This window comes from Narcine bancroftii, chromosome 3, assembly GCF_036971445.1.
Source record: "Narcine bancroftii isolate sNarBan1 chromosome 3, sNarBan1.hap1, whole genome shotgun sequence".
In the NCBI taxonomy this organism is placed as follows: Eukaryota; Metazoa; Chordata; class Chondrichthyes; order Torpediniformes; family Narcinidae; genus Narcine; species Narcine bancroftii.
The window spans coordinates 50,112,124-50,126,607 of NC_091471.1; the positions used below are offsets into that span (position 1 = coordinate 50,112,124).

General features: G+C 41.6%; 1 protein-coding gene across 2 annotated transcripts in view; it reads right to left on the minus strand.

Moving 5' to 3' along the window:
- The window catches only part of adamts12 (ADAM metallopeptidase with thrombospondin type 1 motif, 12), a 727,938-nt gene that overhangs the window by 120,780 nt on the left and 592,674 nt on the right, over positions 1 to 14,484 (minus strand). For both annotated transcript variants that reach the window (XM_069924031.1, XM_069924030.1), the window contains exons 17-18: positions 8,524 to 8,650; positions 822 to 1,032 (exon numbers count right to left, since the gene is read on the minus strand). In XM_069924031.1, the coding sequence (XP_069780132.1) occupies positions 822 to 1,032; positions 8,524 to 8,650 (338 nt within the window). The remainder of the gene's footprint in view (positions 1 to 821; positions 1,033 to 8,523; positions 8,651 to 14,484) is intronic.

The window sequence follows — 14,484 nt, forward strand, 5'->3', positions numbered from 1 at the left end:
TCTTTCTCTGCATTATGAAACTTGCTTCTCCAACCTGCTCTAGTTCCAATGAAAGATAATTTACAAGAAGTGGGAAGTTTTTATTCCTTCCACACATTCTGCCTGATTTATTATTTCCAGTATTGTTGGTTTTATTATAGATTTGTAGAATCCATAGTCCTTTGCACTTTGTTATGTGCAGCCATCTTATTGTTTATAATAGAGTCAGACTCCACAGTAAATATTTCCTTTTTGAGTAAACCTAATTAATTCTAATAGAAAGGAGAAATGCTTCTTCAAAATATAGTAACCTAACATTTAAACCAAAAATATGTAGTGTTCAAAGTAGCCTTCTCCATTTCATGACTGTATTTAAAGTATTTTTTTTATCAATGGGATACACCTGAAGATGAGATAATGCCATTCATCAGTGGCAAAATATTGTGGGCCCACACTTTAGTTCAAAAGGTAAATGAAAATTATAGATGATTTATGTAAGAATTGGCACATAAATATATCCCAGAATTCTGAATCCATCATCATTTTGATGAAATGATAAATCAAAATGTAATTTACTTTTATGACTTATGATACTACAGATTCTATTAAATAACAAAAAGGAGTCGATCCAGTGAATTTTGCCTCAATAATTTGTGGTTCATACCTAATGCACACCTAAAATTGATTTGGTTCCATTTTTGTAATAATATTTTGAAATAAATTTATGTGACTTTATATAAAAATAGATTATTTTATTATCATACACTTCACACCTAAGTTATGAAGAATGCATATACAAATAACAAAAATATATATTCTACATCAGAAAATATGTGTCTTACTTCACTCCAATTGCCCACAGTCCAGTTTGAAGGGCAAAGAATATCCTTGTTGCATGGCATTTGAATCCTTGGCTTTAGAAGTTGTTTACATTCTGAATTGGGAAGCGCCTGCTCATCTGTCCCCACAGTGCGAATACAGAGAACTGTGCGTTTCTTGATACCAGTGTTGCCACATGTTGTGGAGCATTCCTGCCACTCACCAGTCCACCACCTGTAAAACAATGTGGAGACGGATTGAAGAAACATTTCGCTAAAGTTCAATAATCCACTTCATAATTGTTAAGGGGCTTGTTCTGATTTAACCTCGCCTTGAATTTTTTTTTAAGTTGGGATTTCCTTTTTGTTGAATATCTTATTTATAATTTTTCAAACTCAAACTGTGTCAACAATCCATAATAATCTATGGTAAAAAACTACATTCTCCAATTATATACAAGCTTCACCATCGAGACCTATTTTTCCTCTTCTCATCACCCCTCGTCTCATTAATACATCCAAAGACAAAATTAAATAGACAATTACCCTAAAAAAGAAACAGCCACAATAAGTTAACCTTTCGTCCCTTATTCTTGAAGCATTTTACAGCATCCCTTTATCTTCCTGACAAATTAGAAAAAGCCCATTGGAATAATTAGAATTAAGTCCATTTAATTTATATAGAGTATAATTTATGGAGAAACTTAAATTGGACCATTTGGTATCTGGCATTAACTGTATTCGTAACATTTTCTTGACACAATTTAGACCACATTTCCTCTTGAATTTGTATGTTTAAATCTTTCTCCCATTGCATTTTTAATTTATATGAATATTTCATCCATGTAGTTTCTTGTAACTTTATATACATATTAGTAATAAGTTTCTTGACCATAAATTATTATATCTATTATATCTTCAAATTGATTTTGTTTTGGAAGCCTCAAATCTGCTACCAATTTCTTTTATAAATACAATTTTAACTGATAGTATGCAAAGATTGTATTATTTTGTATATTATATTTATCTTTTAATTGTTCAAAAGTTTTTTAAAAAGATCCTAAGAAACAATCTTTTATCCTCTGTCTATCTTTACTTTACCAATTATTAAATAAAGAATTGTTCAAAGTAAAAGGAAGAAGTTGATTTTGTTTGAACAACATTTTTGGTCGTTGATAATTTTTAAGCCCTCTCTCCATATGAATTCCATTCCATGTTTTAAATATATGTTTTAAAACTAACGTCTCCTTCGTCCCTTTAAACAACTCACTATTCCATTAATTAATATAAAATTTGTTCTGGGATAGATTCGCTAATTTTATTCATTTCAATCTGAACCCAAACGGTTTTTTCACCCCTTTGATAACAGGAGGACAAGAATCTTAATTGAGCTGCTTTAAAATAATTCTTAAATTTTGGTAATCTGATCAAATTTCCATGTTAATTTTTCAAGACCAACTCTCGACATCTTACCTATCCAAATAAATTCTATCATTTTATTCAAACTTCAAAAAAAATGGATGGGTAACGATGAAATAAATATTGTACTTGTGTAAAAATATTCATTTTATTACAATTAACCCATCCTATTAGTGTTATTGGTAAATCTTTCCATCTTCTCAAGTCTTTTTCCATCTTTTTTAATAATGGCACTCTGGCGGTGTGAGCAGTGAGAGAGCCACAGCCACCACGTTGAGGGTCGTTAACGGCTGTTTTTAATTCATACTCAGTGCGCCCCTTTAAGGGCAGCATGTGCTCAGTCACCTGGTGCATTGTGACGTCATAATCGCTGCCCAGGGTGTGCGCTGGAAGGGATGCTGGAGACAGAGAGAAACCTCTGACGACGCCATTTCCCCATGGCTGCCCCCTCACGTGCCGATACAAGCGGGGCCGGTTCACCATGGGGATGTGCACCGCCACACAACCCCCCTCAGAACCGGCTACGCGTCCTGTCGCTTTGGCGGCCGGCCCCATCATTTGGGCGCGGCCGTCTGCACCGGCTGTGATAAGTCCAGATGGTCCACCTTAAACAGTTCCTCTCTCCCCCCAACGTCCAGGGTGAAGGTTCCACCTTCGTATGGCCCCTCGTATGGTAGTTGTAGCAGTGCATCTTGTGGTCCCCTCCGCATGAAAACGAACTGGGCCGAGTTGAGCTCTTTGGAGAGATGAAATGGCCGGGTGCCGTGGCGTGCTGGGGATGGGGGAGCTAGGGAGGCCAGTCGCCTGCGTAGGTCCACCAGCAGGTTTTTGTCGGTGGCCGTGGTGTCAGGGTCTGGGCCGAAAAACTCACCCAGCAGGGAAAGCGGAGCACCATAGACCATCTCCGCTGCTGAAGCCTGCAAGACCTCCTTCGGTGCCGGCCTAATCCCGAGGAGGACCCAGGGTAGATCGTCCACCCAGTCTGGTCTGGAGAGCCTGGCCATAAGCAATGCCTTCAGGTGCCTGTGGAACCTCTCCACCAACCCATTGGACTGCGGGTGGTATGCTGTGGTGTGGTGGAGTTTGACCCCAGGAGCTTTGCTATCTGAGTCTACAGGGCAAATGTGAACTGCGCCCCTCTGTCGCTAGTGACTCCGAAACGAGTGATCCATTGGCTGACCACAGTCCTGGCACACGTCTCCACGGAGGTCTCCTTAATCGGGACGGCCTATGGCCACCTTGTGGTCCGATCCACCTCTATGAGGAGGTAACGAGCCTCCTTGGACACCGGCAGGGGCCTAACGACATCAACGTGGATGTGTTGGAATCTGCGAACCGCCGGGTCCAAGTTCTGGATGGGGGCTCGCGTGTGTCGCTGGACCTTGGAAGTCTGGCACCTGGTACAGTTCCTGGCCAGTTCTTCCACCTCATTCTTCAGCCCGTGCCACACAAACCGCTCCACGACCATCTGCACGGTTGTCTTTGCTGCTGGGTGAGCGAGGTCGTGGATCAGACTGAAGACCTTCGCCCTCCAGTGCGGCGGGACCACCAAGCGCAGCGTGCCTGTTGAGACATTGCAGAGCAATGTATCCGGGCTGATAGGGACCCTGAGTTTGATGCCCGAGATGGCGGTTTGCAAGCCCTGCATCTCCACGTCGTTCCTCTTTGCCTGAGCCAGTTGCTTGTAATCCAGGCTGGTCACAAGAGTGCTGATGGCTGGACAGGAGAGCGCATCTGCCACTAGACTGCCCTATGTTGGATGTCGGTCGTGAACTCAGACACGTATGAGAGATGGCGCTGCTGTCTGGCAGACCACGGACCCTTGGCCATCGCCAGTGCTTGAGTGAGGGGCTTGTGATCCATGAAGGCTGAGAACGGACTGCCCTCGAAGAAGTAGCGGAAATGGCAGATGGCCAAATACAGTGCCGGGAGCTCCCGGTCGAAGGCGCTGTATTTGAGCCCCGGCGAGCGCAGCTGCTTGCTGAAAAAGGCCAGCGGGCTCCATTGTCCATCAAGCTATGTTCCAGAACCCCTACCCCCACTGCCATAGCTGAGGCATCCACGGAGAGTGCTGCGTACGCCTCCGACCACTGGTGCACCAGCAGCGTGGTGCTGGCTAGAGCCTCCTGTATTGCGATGAAAGCCTTGTCCACCTCCTCTAACCACGATAAAGTCTTTTCTTTGGTGGCCATGTGCGCGAACAATGGCCGCATGGTGCACGCGGCTCTGAGGATGAAACGATGGTAAAAGTTCACCATCCCTGAAAACTCTTGGAGGCCTTTCAGGTTGGAGTGTTTAGGGAATCGTTAAACAGTCGCTACCTTCTCCTGCGCTGGTGTGGCCCCAGCTGCTGAAATGGTGTGACCCAGGAACTGGAGGGACTCCTTGCCGAACTGGCATTTGGCTGTGTTGACCATGAGGCCAAAGTCTGTCAGCCGGGCAAAGAATGTGCAGAGGTGGGCTTTGTATTTGTCACGGTTCTGACTGGCAATGAGAATATCGTCCAGGTAAATGAACACAAAGTCCAGGTCTTTTCCAACCGCGCCCATGAGGCACTGGAACATTTAGGCCACATTCGTTAGACCGAAAGGCATACGCAGGAACTTGAAGAGTCCGAAAGGGGTGATAATGGCCATTTTACCCACATCATCTGGATGCACTGGGATCTGATGGTATCCCTGCACGAGGTCCACTTTGGAGAAGACCCATGCGGCGTTGGCGGAGAAGTCCTGTATGTGGGGCACCGGGTACCTGTTGGGGGTGGTTGCATCATTCAACCGATGGTAGTCCCCGCACGGTCTCCATCCGTCCGCCAGATGATTTCGGGATCATATGGAGCGGCGATGCCCAGGTGCTGTCCAAGTGCCGGATGATTCCCAGTTCCTGGAGCCTGGAGAACTCTTCCTTTGACTGCTGGAGCTTCTCAGGCAACTGCCATCTGGGTCTAGCATGCAGCAGGGGGCCTTGTGTGGCGATGTGGTGGAAGACCCCATGCTGGGGCAGGGTGTCATTGAACCGTGGCTCTAAGATGGTGGGGAATTCATGAAAGATTGTGTCGAACTCATCCCTGACGGCAGCTACAGTGGCGATTTCGGCCCTGTGGGCTTCTGCTGTATCCAGTTGGGTGGAGTGGAACGTTCGGGTGTTGACCAGCCCTTTGCCCTTCATGTCAACCAATAGGCTGTGAGCTCTGAGGAAGTTGGCACCTAACAGCATGGTGCCCATGGAGGCTAGGACGAACCTCCAGTGGAACTTCTCCTTCCCGATCTGGATCTGTGCCCTGCGGGTGCTGTAGGTCCTGATGGTGGAGCCATTGGCTGTTCGCAGGGTAGGACCTCGAGATCGGGTGCGAGGCTCTAATGCTGTGGGGGGAAGGATGCTGAGCTCAGCCCCTGTGTCCAGCAGGAATTGGCGACCGGTGGATCTGTCCTTCGCGTGAAGAATGCTGTTTGTATGGCCAGCCGTCGCAGCCAGGCTGGTGGTATAAACACCAGGTCGACTGGTGCTCCTCTGGCTTGGTCTTGGGAGCGGCTTGCAGTCAGCTGGCTCCCGGTCATGCCACCTGGTTGTGGGCCGCCTCATTCTCCCTCTTCATGCACCAGAGGGCATCCACATGGGCTGCTGCTCTCCTCGGAGAAGGAGAGAAGAGAAATCTTCATCTGTGAGGAGCAGCTGGATGTCCTCCAGCATCTGTTCCAGGAATATCTGGTGGAAGAGAAAACAAGGCTTGTGGTCTTCCACCAGGGCCAGCATTTCGTCCATCTGCGCCGACGGACTACAGTCCCCAAGCCCATCTAGGTGAAGGAGCCTGGAAACCCGTTGCTGGGGAGTTAGCCCAATAGTTCCAAACAGCAGATCTTTGAGGGTGGTGTACTTGCCCGTCGTCCACCCTCACTGCCGTATCTTGGTCCAGAGTGCTCATGACATGATAGAACATCGTGGCGTCTAAGGAGATGTTGTGGAGTTGAAATTGTGCTTCTGCCTGCCCGAACCACGTTCTCGGTCAGTGGAAAGCTTGATGGAGACAGCGTTAACCTCTGCTGAATCTATGATGTTTTGAGTGCAGAAAAATGTCTGGGCTCATAGGGGTCACAACTGTGGCGGTGTGAGCAGTGGAAGAAACACAGCCACCACATTGAGGGTCGTTAATAACTGTTTTTATTCAAATTCAGTATGCCCCTATAAGGGGCATTGCCCAGGGTGCGCGCTGGAAGGGATGCTGGAGTCAGAGAGAAACCTCTGATGACGCCATTTCCCCATGGCTGCCCCGCAACGTGGCGATACAAGCAGGGCCAGTTCGTCATGAGGATGTGCGCCACCACAGTACATAATTTAACAAACAAATTATTTATATTTCTATTAATTTTTATTCCGAAATATTTAATTGCATAATTTTGCCACTTAAATTTTATCAATATTTTACACTGAGAATAATCCATATTTACTATTGGTATCACCTCTCTTTTATCAACATTAACTTTATAACCCAATACTAATCCATAATCTTTTAATCTCTCATTTATTTAACAATATTACTAGAACATCATCTGCAAATAGGCTAATTTTATGTTCTTTATTACCTACTTCAAATCCCTTAATTTCTCTATCAGTTCTAATTATTTCTGCTAATGGTTCAATTGCTAATGCAAATAATAAGGGTGATAATGGGTAACCTTGTCTGGAAGACACTTTTGCTTTTGGCTGGTCATATAATGCCTTTATCCAATTTATAAAAGTTCTGGGGATGTCAAAAGCATTAAAATGTTTCAAATAAAAAGTCCCATTCCAAACTGTCAAATCTTTTCTCTGCAGCTAGCGCTGCCGCCACTGCTGGGATCTTTCTATTTTGTGCTATATTTATCAAACTAGTTTGATCCATATTTATTAATTTTGGTAAAAATTCAACTAACATATTAGCTATTAGTGTTTTCGATGTACAAAAGAAATAAGGACTTTTTTATATGCGGTATGGTCTTGTGAAAAAGTGGAAAAGTTTTAGAATGATTTGAGTGTTTTACTAGGAAATATTATGAAGATAAAGATACAAAAGGATCCATGAATATTTTTCCTTGGGAATATATATGAAAAAGATGTAAAGTTGAAACTGGATAAATGTCAAGAGAAATTTTTATATAGCAGTAGCGACTATGAAGAAATGTAGAGCAAAAACACTGAAAACTGAAAATGTAGTATCATTAAGTAGATGGAAGAATGAAATGTACAATTGTATCCCTTTAGAAAAAATAACATAGTTTAAGGAATCGAGTTGAAAATTTTTATCATATTTGGAAACATGTATGGATTTTATGAATAAATTAACATCCACCTCTTCCACCTTACCCACCCCTCTCAATTAGAGACTAGAATAGCAATCAATGAATATGCATACGCTAACAATATTTTATATTTAGCTCTTCCCTTTTCCTTCTTTTCTTTTTTTCCTTTCTTTTGGGAGGGAGGGGGGTTGTGGAGAAAATTTAAAAGTCTTTTTTTATTGCATCACTATGCATGACTAAATGAATAATGTTATATTAATGAATTATTTTTTTTTGTATTGATACAACGATAAATAAAATGTTGGAAAAAAAAGAAACCATAATCGTAGGATTCACTTGGACCCCTCCACTGGCTTCCAGATCTTTAAATTTACGTGACTCAACCTGATTAAAATGAATCACCCCCCCCCCCTACCACCCCCACCCCCACCCAAAGAGAAGGTAGGCAGGAATGGACAGAGTGATGAAGCACAAGGAACCACACTATACATTGCAGGCATTTTTAAGGAAGGTGTCTTAAGGTAATTTTCTCCAGAGTTGGGATGTTCCTTGCAATTTTTTCAAGATGGAGCATACAAATGCCACTGGTATATTTTAGCTGAATACTGCTACTGAAAAATCTGTAGTCATGGATTGGGAGGATCAGAATTTGTTACTTGCTCTGGGCTCTGGCTGTATGCAGCATTAAAGGGCACTTAAACAAAACTCCCTGCGTTTTCAGCTGATGTTTCAGAAACCATGAGTTACACAGTGTTTGAGCACCTTGTCAGTGCACCATTAAATGTAATATGGTGGTAATTGTTGATGCATTCCACCATTAAAATTATGATTTGCATGTCTTTTTTGGACACTTCTGGGATTCAGAGATGTTGAAAGATTCCCAGATGAATCTACCACATTCAAACACACCACTATATTTCTACATTCATATGGACAATACTTGTAATTCCATTTTGTACAACAAATATTTAAGAATAAGTATGAACAGCTTATGGTATTACATGTTCACTTGATAATGGATACAAAATTACCTGGCAGGGCAATCCATTTCATTGCATTTTCGCAGTCTGTCATTGGGGCGAGTCCTTGAATCACAGAACCTTTCTTCTACAACTCTGGGTGTCTTTTCCACACATCGAACAATTTGGCGTTGAACCCCTAAGATATTAATAAGTATACTGTATTAATCAAAAACATTAAAAATGTTGAGTTTTGGTCCAAATTCCAAGCCTGGAATGTCCTTGTTCTCATGTTCATCAAAAAAGATCCATGACAAATTGAATAAAGTTTTCCAAGGTTTATTACTTATCAACTTTGCTATATGATTAACATGATGCTTAATAGATACTGAATACATTACTTGAAACAGTACTTACGATGGTCAATAAAATTTTGGGTCTTTTCCTAGACCCTCCATCTTCTCAGAACAAAGAAAATTCAAAACTGACTGTCTTATCTCAAAACCACAGAGACCTTGATCTCACAGACTGCAACCATAGAAAACACTCAAAGAAATGCAAAACCAACTGCTGGCTGTCACAAACTGGCAGCGCAAGTACAAAATAATTTTAAGTCATTTTAAACCTTACATCCAAGTATGCTCCTCAGGGGAGTTAAAGAAAAAACAACACTGATATTTCCCAACAACTAATCAACTTTCAAAGAAGCCACATTATTGACATACTGGTGTGCAATGTGTTTTCAGTACTGTCTCTCTCTACTCATTGAGATTTGCATTACTTTCTGGGAATGCAAACACTAAACATTTTAAAGACAGTAGAAGAAAAGTGTTGATGTAGTACATAGAAGGGTATTCATCGTGGTGATCTTTTCTTTCTGTGGTGTCTTCTAACAAGCTGAGGCAAGAAACCGCTAACGTCCAGAGAATTAGTAGAGCGGCCTACATCAAGCACAATGTGGAGTATTAAAATAGAATGCTGAATTGTTTAGGGCCATATGTCAAGAGAGAAAAGTCAGTTTCAATTCACAATTAATATAAATCAATAAGGGTGTCAAAGGTTATCAGGAGAAGGCAGGAGAATGGGGTTGAGAGAAAAATATATCAGCTGTGATATGAATGGTTGAGCCATCTTGATGGGTCGATTAGCCTACTTCTGCTTCTACGATTGATGGTCTTGTGATCTTGGAGGCTGGATTTATTTCTCTATTGATAAAAGGTTGACATTCAGGGCAGAGATGAATAAAAAAGTGTCACCCTTAAGCTGCAAAGCTCTAGAATTCTCAACAAAAATGGGTTGTGTAAATGAATGAGAGTTCATTGTCATTTAAATAAGTATGATGCAAAGAAAGTCTTATTTGCTGCAACTTCCCAAACACATACACAGCCATTTATGTATAATTAACGCAGAAGAAAATCAAAAAAAGATAATAAATAGGAAGAGAAAGAAAAGTTTGTGGGCCTTGTCCAAATCAGACCTTGATGCAACTAATTGGTATATTTTTCCATTGTACACTTATAGAAGTTCAGTAGAGTATTCAACAATATTTCAAATCTCCTCAAATACTGTAAAAAGTAAAGGGTTTGAAGTGGCCTCTTCATAGTTGCCTTGATGTGCTGACTTCAGGAGGCCCTCCTATATATGGGGGAACTTAAAGCTCCTAACCTTCTCCACTGCTTTCCATGAATAAAGCCAGATGGATGCCTTGGCTTCCCCTTTCTAAAGTTCATATTCTGCTTCTTGGTCCTGTTGACATTGACAGCAAGATTGTTATTCTGGCATGTCACAGAATATAAGAGCAAGGGAGTTATTTGGAACTCTTCACAACACCTCTTATATGACATTGTAATCAGCAGGGTTAATATGTTTGTGGATGACACCATATTGGTGGCATGGTGGACATTGAAGAAGGCTATCTGAGGATCGAGAAGAACTCAGAAAGTGGGCGGAGGAGTTTAACTCAGACAAGTGCACAATATTGCACTTTGATAGGTTAAATTATGGCAGGACCTTTATAGTGAATGGCAGGGTCCTAGAGGGTGTTGTAGAATAGAGAGACTTGGGGTACAGAAAAATAATTCCATGAAAGTTGCTATGCAGGTAGGTAGGGTGTTGAAACAGACATTTGGCACATTGGCATTTATTTGTCAGTGCATTAAGTACAGAAGAAGGGATGTCATGTTACAAATGTACTTAATGAGTCCACACACAAAATATAAAACAGTATCGTACAGGCCAGACTCTTCAGCCCACTTACTGTACTGAACATGACGTCCAAATCAAACTAATACTCTGCTACTTGCACTTGATAGATATCTCTCCATCTCCTTCATACTTGGTGTATTGTGTACAGTTCTAGTCACCCAACTTCAGCAAAAATATCATTAAGCAGGAAACGGTGCAGAAAAGATTCAAGATAATGTTTTCTAGACTAGAAGGTTTGAATTAAAAGGTCCAGCTGGATAGGCAGTGACTTTTCTCATGGAGAATTAGATGCTAATGAGGCACCTTGTATCCACGGACAGTCAGTAACTCTGAAGGGACACTCTTTTGCTTCTTCTTCTCTCATACTGTAAGAGACACCAGGCAATACTAATGGTGACTCTTTGTCTTTTGGCAGGCAAAAGTTAAAGTATATCATGTATACTACATTTGCAACGTAAAATTACGTGACAATAAAATGGACCTTGAACCTTGTAGAGATTTGTGAAGTGGTAAGGGGTAAAGGTAGACTAAGTAGCCTTTGTCTTTGGGAAATATAAGACTAGAGGTTGAAGTTTTAAGATAAGTGACCTGAGGGTGCCTTCTTCATCCGGAGAGTGGTAGGTAAATGGGATGTGCTGTCAGAGGAAGTGGACAATTTAATGTTCAAAAGACATTTAAATAGGTGCATTGATTGGAAAAGTTTCAAGGAATATGAATTCAACACAGGTAAATGGGACTAGCTTGGTCAGCAAGGATGCTGGGCTGATGGGTCTCTTCTGTATTGTAGAACTCTTTGTCTCCTTACCACAAAATTTCTTTGGCTTGGCTTCACAGACGAAGATTAATGGAGGGGTAATGTCCACGTCAGCTGCAGGCTTGTTTGTGGCTGACAAGTCCGATGCGGGACAGGCAGACACGGTTGCAGCGGTTGCAAGGGAAAATTGGTTGGTTGGGGTTGGGTGTTGGGTTTTTCCATGACCATAGCTTAAGTGCACATGCAACTATTTTGTAAATGGGATGAGGCTTCTTGCTTCAGATGGTAGATTCCAGATGACTTCAGGTAACATACTATGTTTGTCATCTCTTTTGTATTGTTATTGCAGAAGGCAATAATGGTGAAAAGGTACATTTAATTAACAGCTTTAGCTGGCATCACAACTTTTCAAAATTTGTGTCACAAAGATTGCAGACTTTTTGAAGGTAGATCTCTCACAGTCACAAACACTAAAGGAGAACTAAGCAGAATTTGGTTATGACTTGAAGAGAGACTGAACATAGAACATTGCAACACAGTTCAGGCCCTTTGGTCCACAACGTTGTGCTGACCTGTATAAACTTACTCAACAATATAAATCTTACCTGCCTCACACTCATAACCTTATATTTTTTTTGCATCCACGTACCCACGTGAGAGTCTTTGAACCACCACTCCTTGCAATGCATTCCAGGCACCCACTATCTTTTATGTAAAAAAATTACCTCTGATGTCTTTCAGAACATTTTTTCCCCTCTGTTGCCCTGGGGAAAAGATACTGGCTCTCCACCCTATCTATGACTCTCATAAACTTGTAGACCTCTATTAAGTCACCTCTCATCCTTATTTGCTCCATAGAGAAAAGTCCCAGCTCTGTTGACTTTGCCTCATTAGACACATTCTCCAATCTAGGCATCATCCTGGTAAATCTCATCTGTACCCTCTCCAATAGCTTCCACATCTTTCCTGTAATGAGGCAACTAGTACTGAACACAATATTGCAAATGTGGTCTAACATTTACCTCATGGCTCTTGAAATTAATTCCCTGACTAATGAAGGCTAGCATACCAGAAGCTGTCATTTTCCTGCCGTAACCCATAACAACCTTCTACACCAGTGGTTTTCAAACTTTTTCTTTTCACCTTAAGTAATCCCTTACTAATCACAGAACACCTATGGATTACTTAAGTTGGCATGTGAATGGAAAAAAAAGTTTAAAGACCACTGTTCTACACTATCCACAACTATCCAACTATCGTGTCATCGGCAAACTTACTGACCATTCTTTCACTAACTTCTAGGCAGAATACATTCTATCTACTACTACCCCATGCTTCCTTCAGGCAAGCTTATTCTGAATCCACACAGTCATGGTTCATTGCCTCATCATTTTCTGAATGAGTCAACCTTGCTCAAATACCTTAGTAAAATCCATATACACTACATCTATCATCCTAAACTCATCAATTTCTTTTGTCAATTCCTCAAAAACTCTATTAGAACTTTGAGGCACAACCTGTCACTCACAAAGAGTAGCACAGTTGGCTTAGCAGTTAGCGCAACGCCTTTACAGCGCCAGTGATCGGGACACGAATGTTTTCCAATGGAAAACAAATGTCCACAGCTCCCTCGATTCCTTTGACCATTAAATGTACCTTTTCACCATTATCGAATCCCACACTGTCTGTAAGGAGCTTGTACGTTCTCTCCTGTCTGCATGTGTTTTCCCCAAGGGCTCCAGTTTCTTCCCACCATTTGAAACATACCGGGGATGTAAGTTAATTGGGTGTAAATCGGGCGGCACGGACACGTGGACCAAAATGGCCTGTAATTCTGTTGTATGTCTAAATTTAAAAAATTAAAGCAATGCTGACTATCCCTGAGAAGACTATGCTTCTCTAAAGGCTTGCAAATCCTGTCCATAAGAACACTCACCAATAGTTTGCCCACTCACTTTTATTTCCAAGATTCTCCCTATTACCTTTTTTTTAAACAAGAGAACTACATTTGCCATTCTCCAATCCTCCGGTAGGGAGGACTCAAAAATTTAAAACTGTGGAGCACAGGGGAAATAAAGGAAAAAAATGTATTTGTCCCAAACATTATGGAGGGAACTGTAAATGGCACAACTTTCCAACAAAAAAATCGAGTCAAAATAAGTAATAAATCTGCTTTTACTGATGAATAGTGTTTCTGTTCTATATGAAGTTCCTTCTGCCTAACTTCAAATGAGTCTCAAATTCCCTTCTCTCACTTGTCCTGCCACAAGTCTAATTGATATTTGGATGTTTATTCCACCTTTAGATTAGGGACAATGTGATTGCTGGACCTTAACATTCAAAAAACTCGGCCTGACAGACACCAGTGTTCTTGTCAACTCACCAAATGTTGGTCTTTTGATACAAAACAATTGCAGTGTATCTTCAAACTTTAGAGCACTGTAAATGCCGGCAGACACAAAACAACTGATCTCTTTGTGAGAATGGATCTAATCTGTTTTCGCATTCATCCTTGCTTGTTTTGGTTGCCCATTCATTCCACTTGTTTGGGTTAGAATGTGAATCACACAGGAGGAAACCAAGTGGCCTGTTGTCTCCATGTCAGGATGTTAAGAGCTACATGGATTGATTCTACCTCCTAGCCCTATAGCCTTCTAGGTCACAGCTCTCCAAGTGCTGGTTTTACATTTTAAATGTGAATAGATATTTCTGATTGTGCCACCTAAGGAAGTAGGTGCCAGACATTCACCAGCCAATGGAAAACAAATGTCCACAGCTCCCTCGATTCCTTTGACCATTGCTCTTGCTTCTTGACCCTTCCGGCAGCAGATATACAGTGCCTTCCATAATATTTGGAGAAAAGGCCCTCTTTTCCTTTATTTGCCCTTGTGCTCCACTGCTGATAACAGAAGAATTCTCATCATCATGAAGAGAAATCCTCAAATATAGATCCAACAGATCGGAAATATTCTTCAGGAGGCAAGTGTTGATGTATCAATGACTAATTTCCTCAGAAAACTTCATGACTAATTTTTATTTCTTACTCTTAAACTATAGTCTTAAGTCTTAAACTA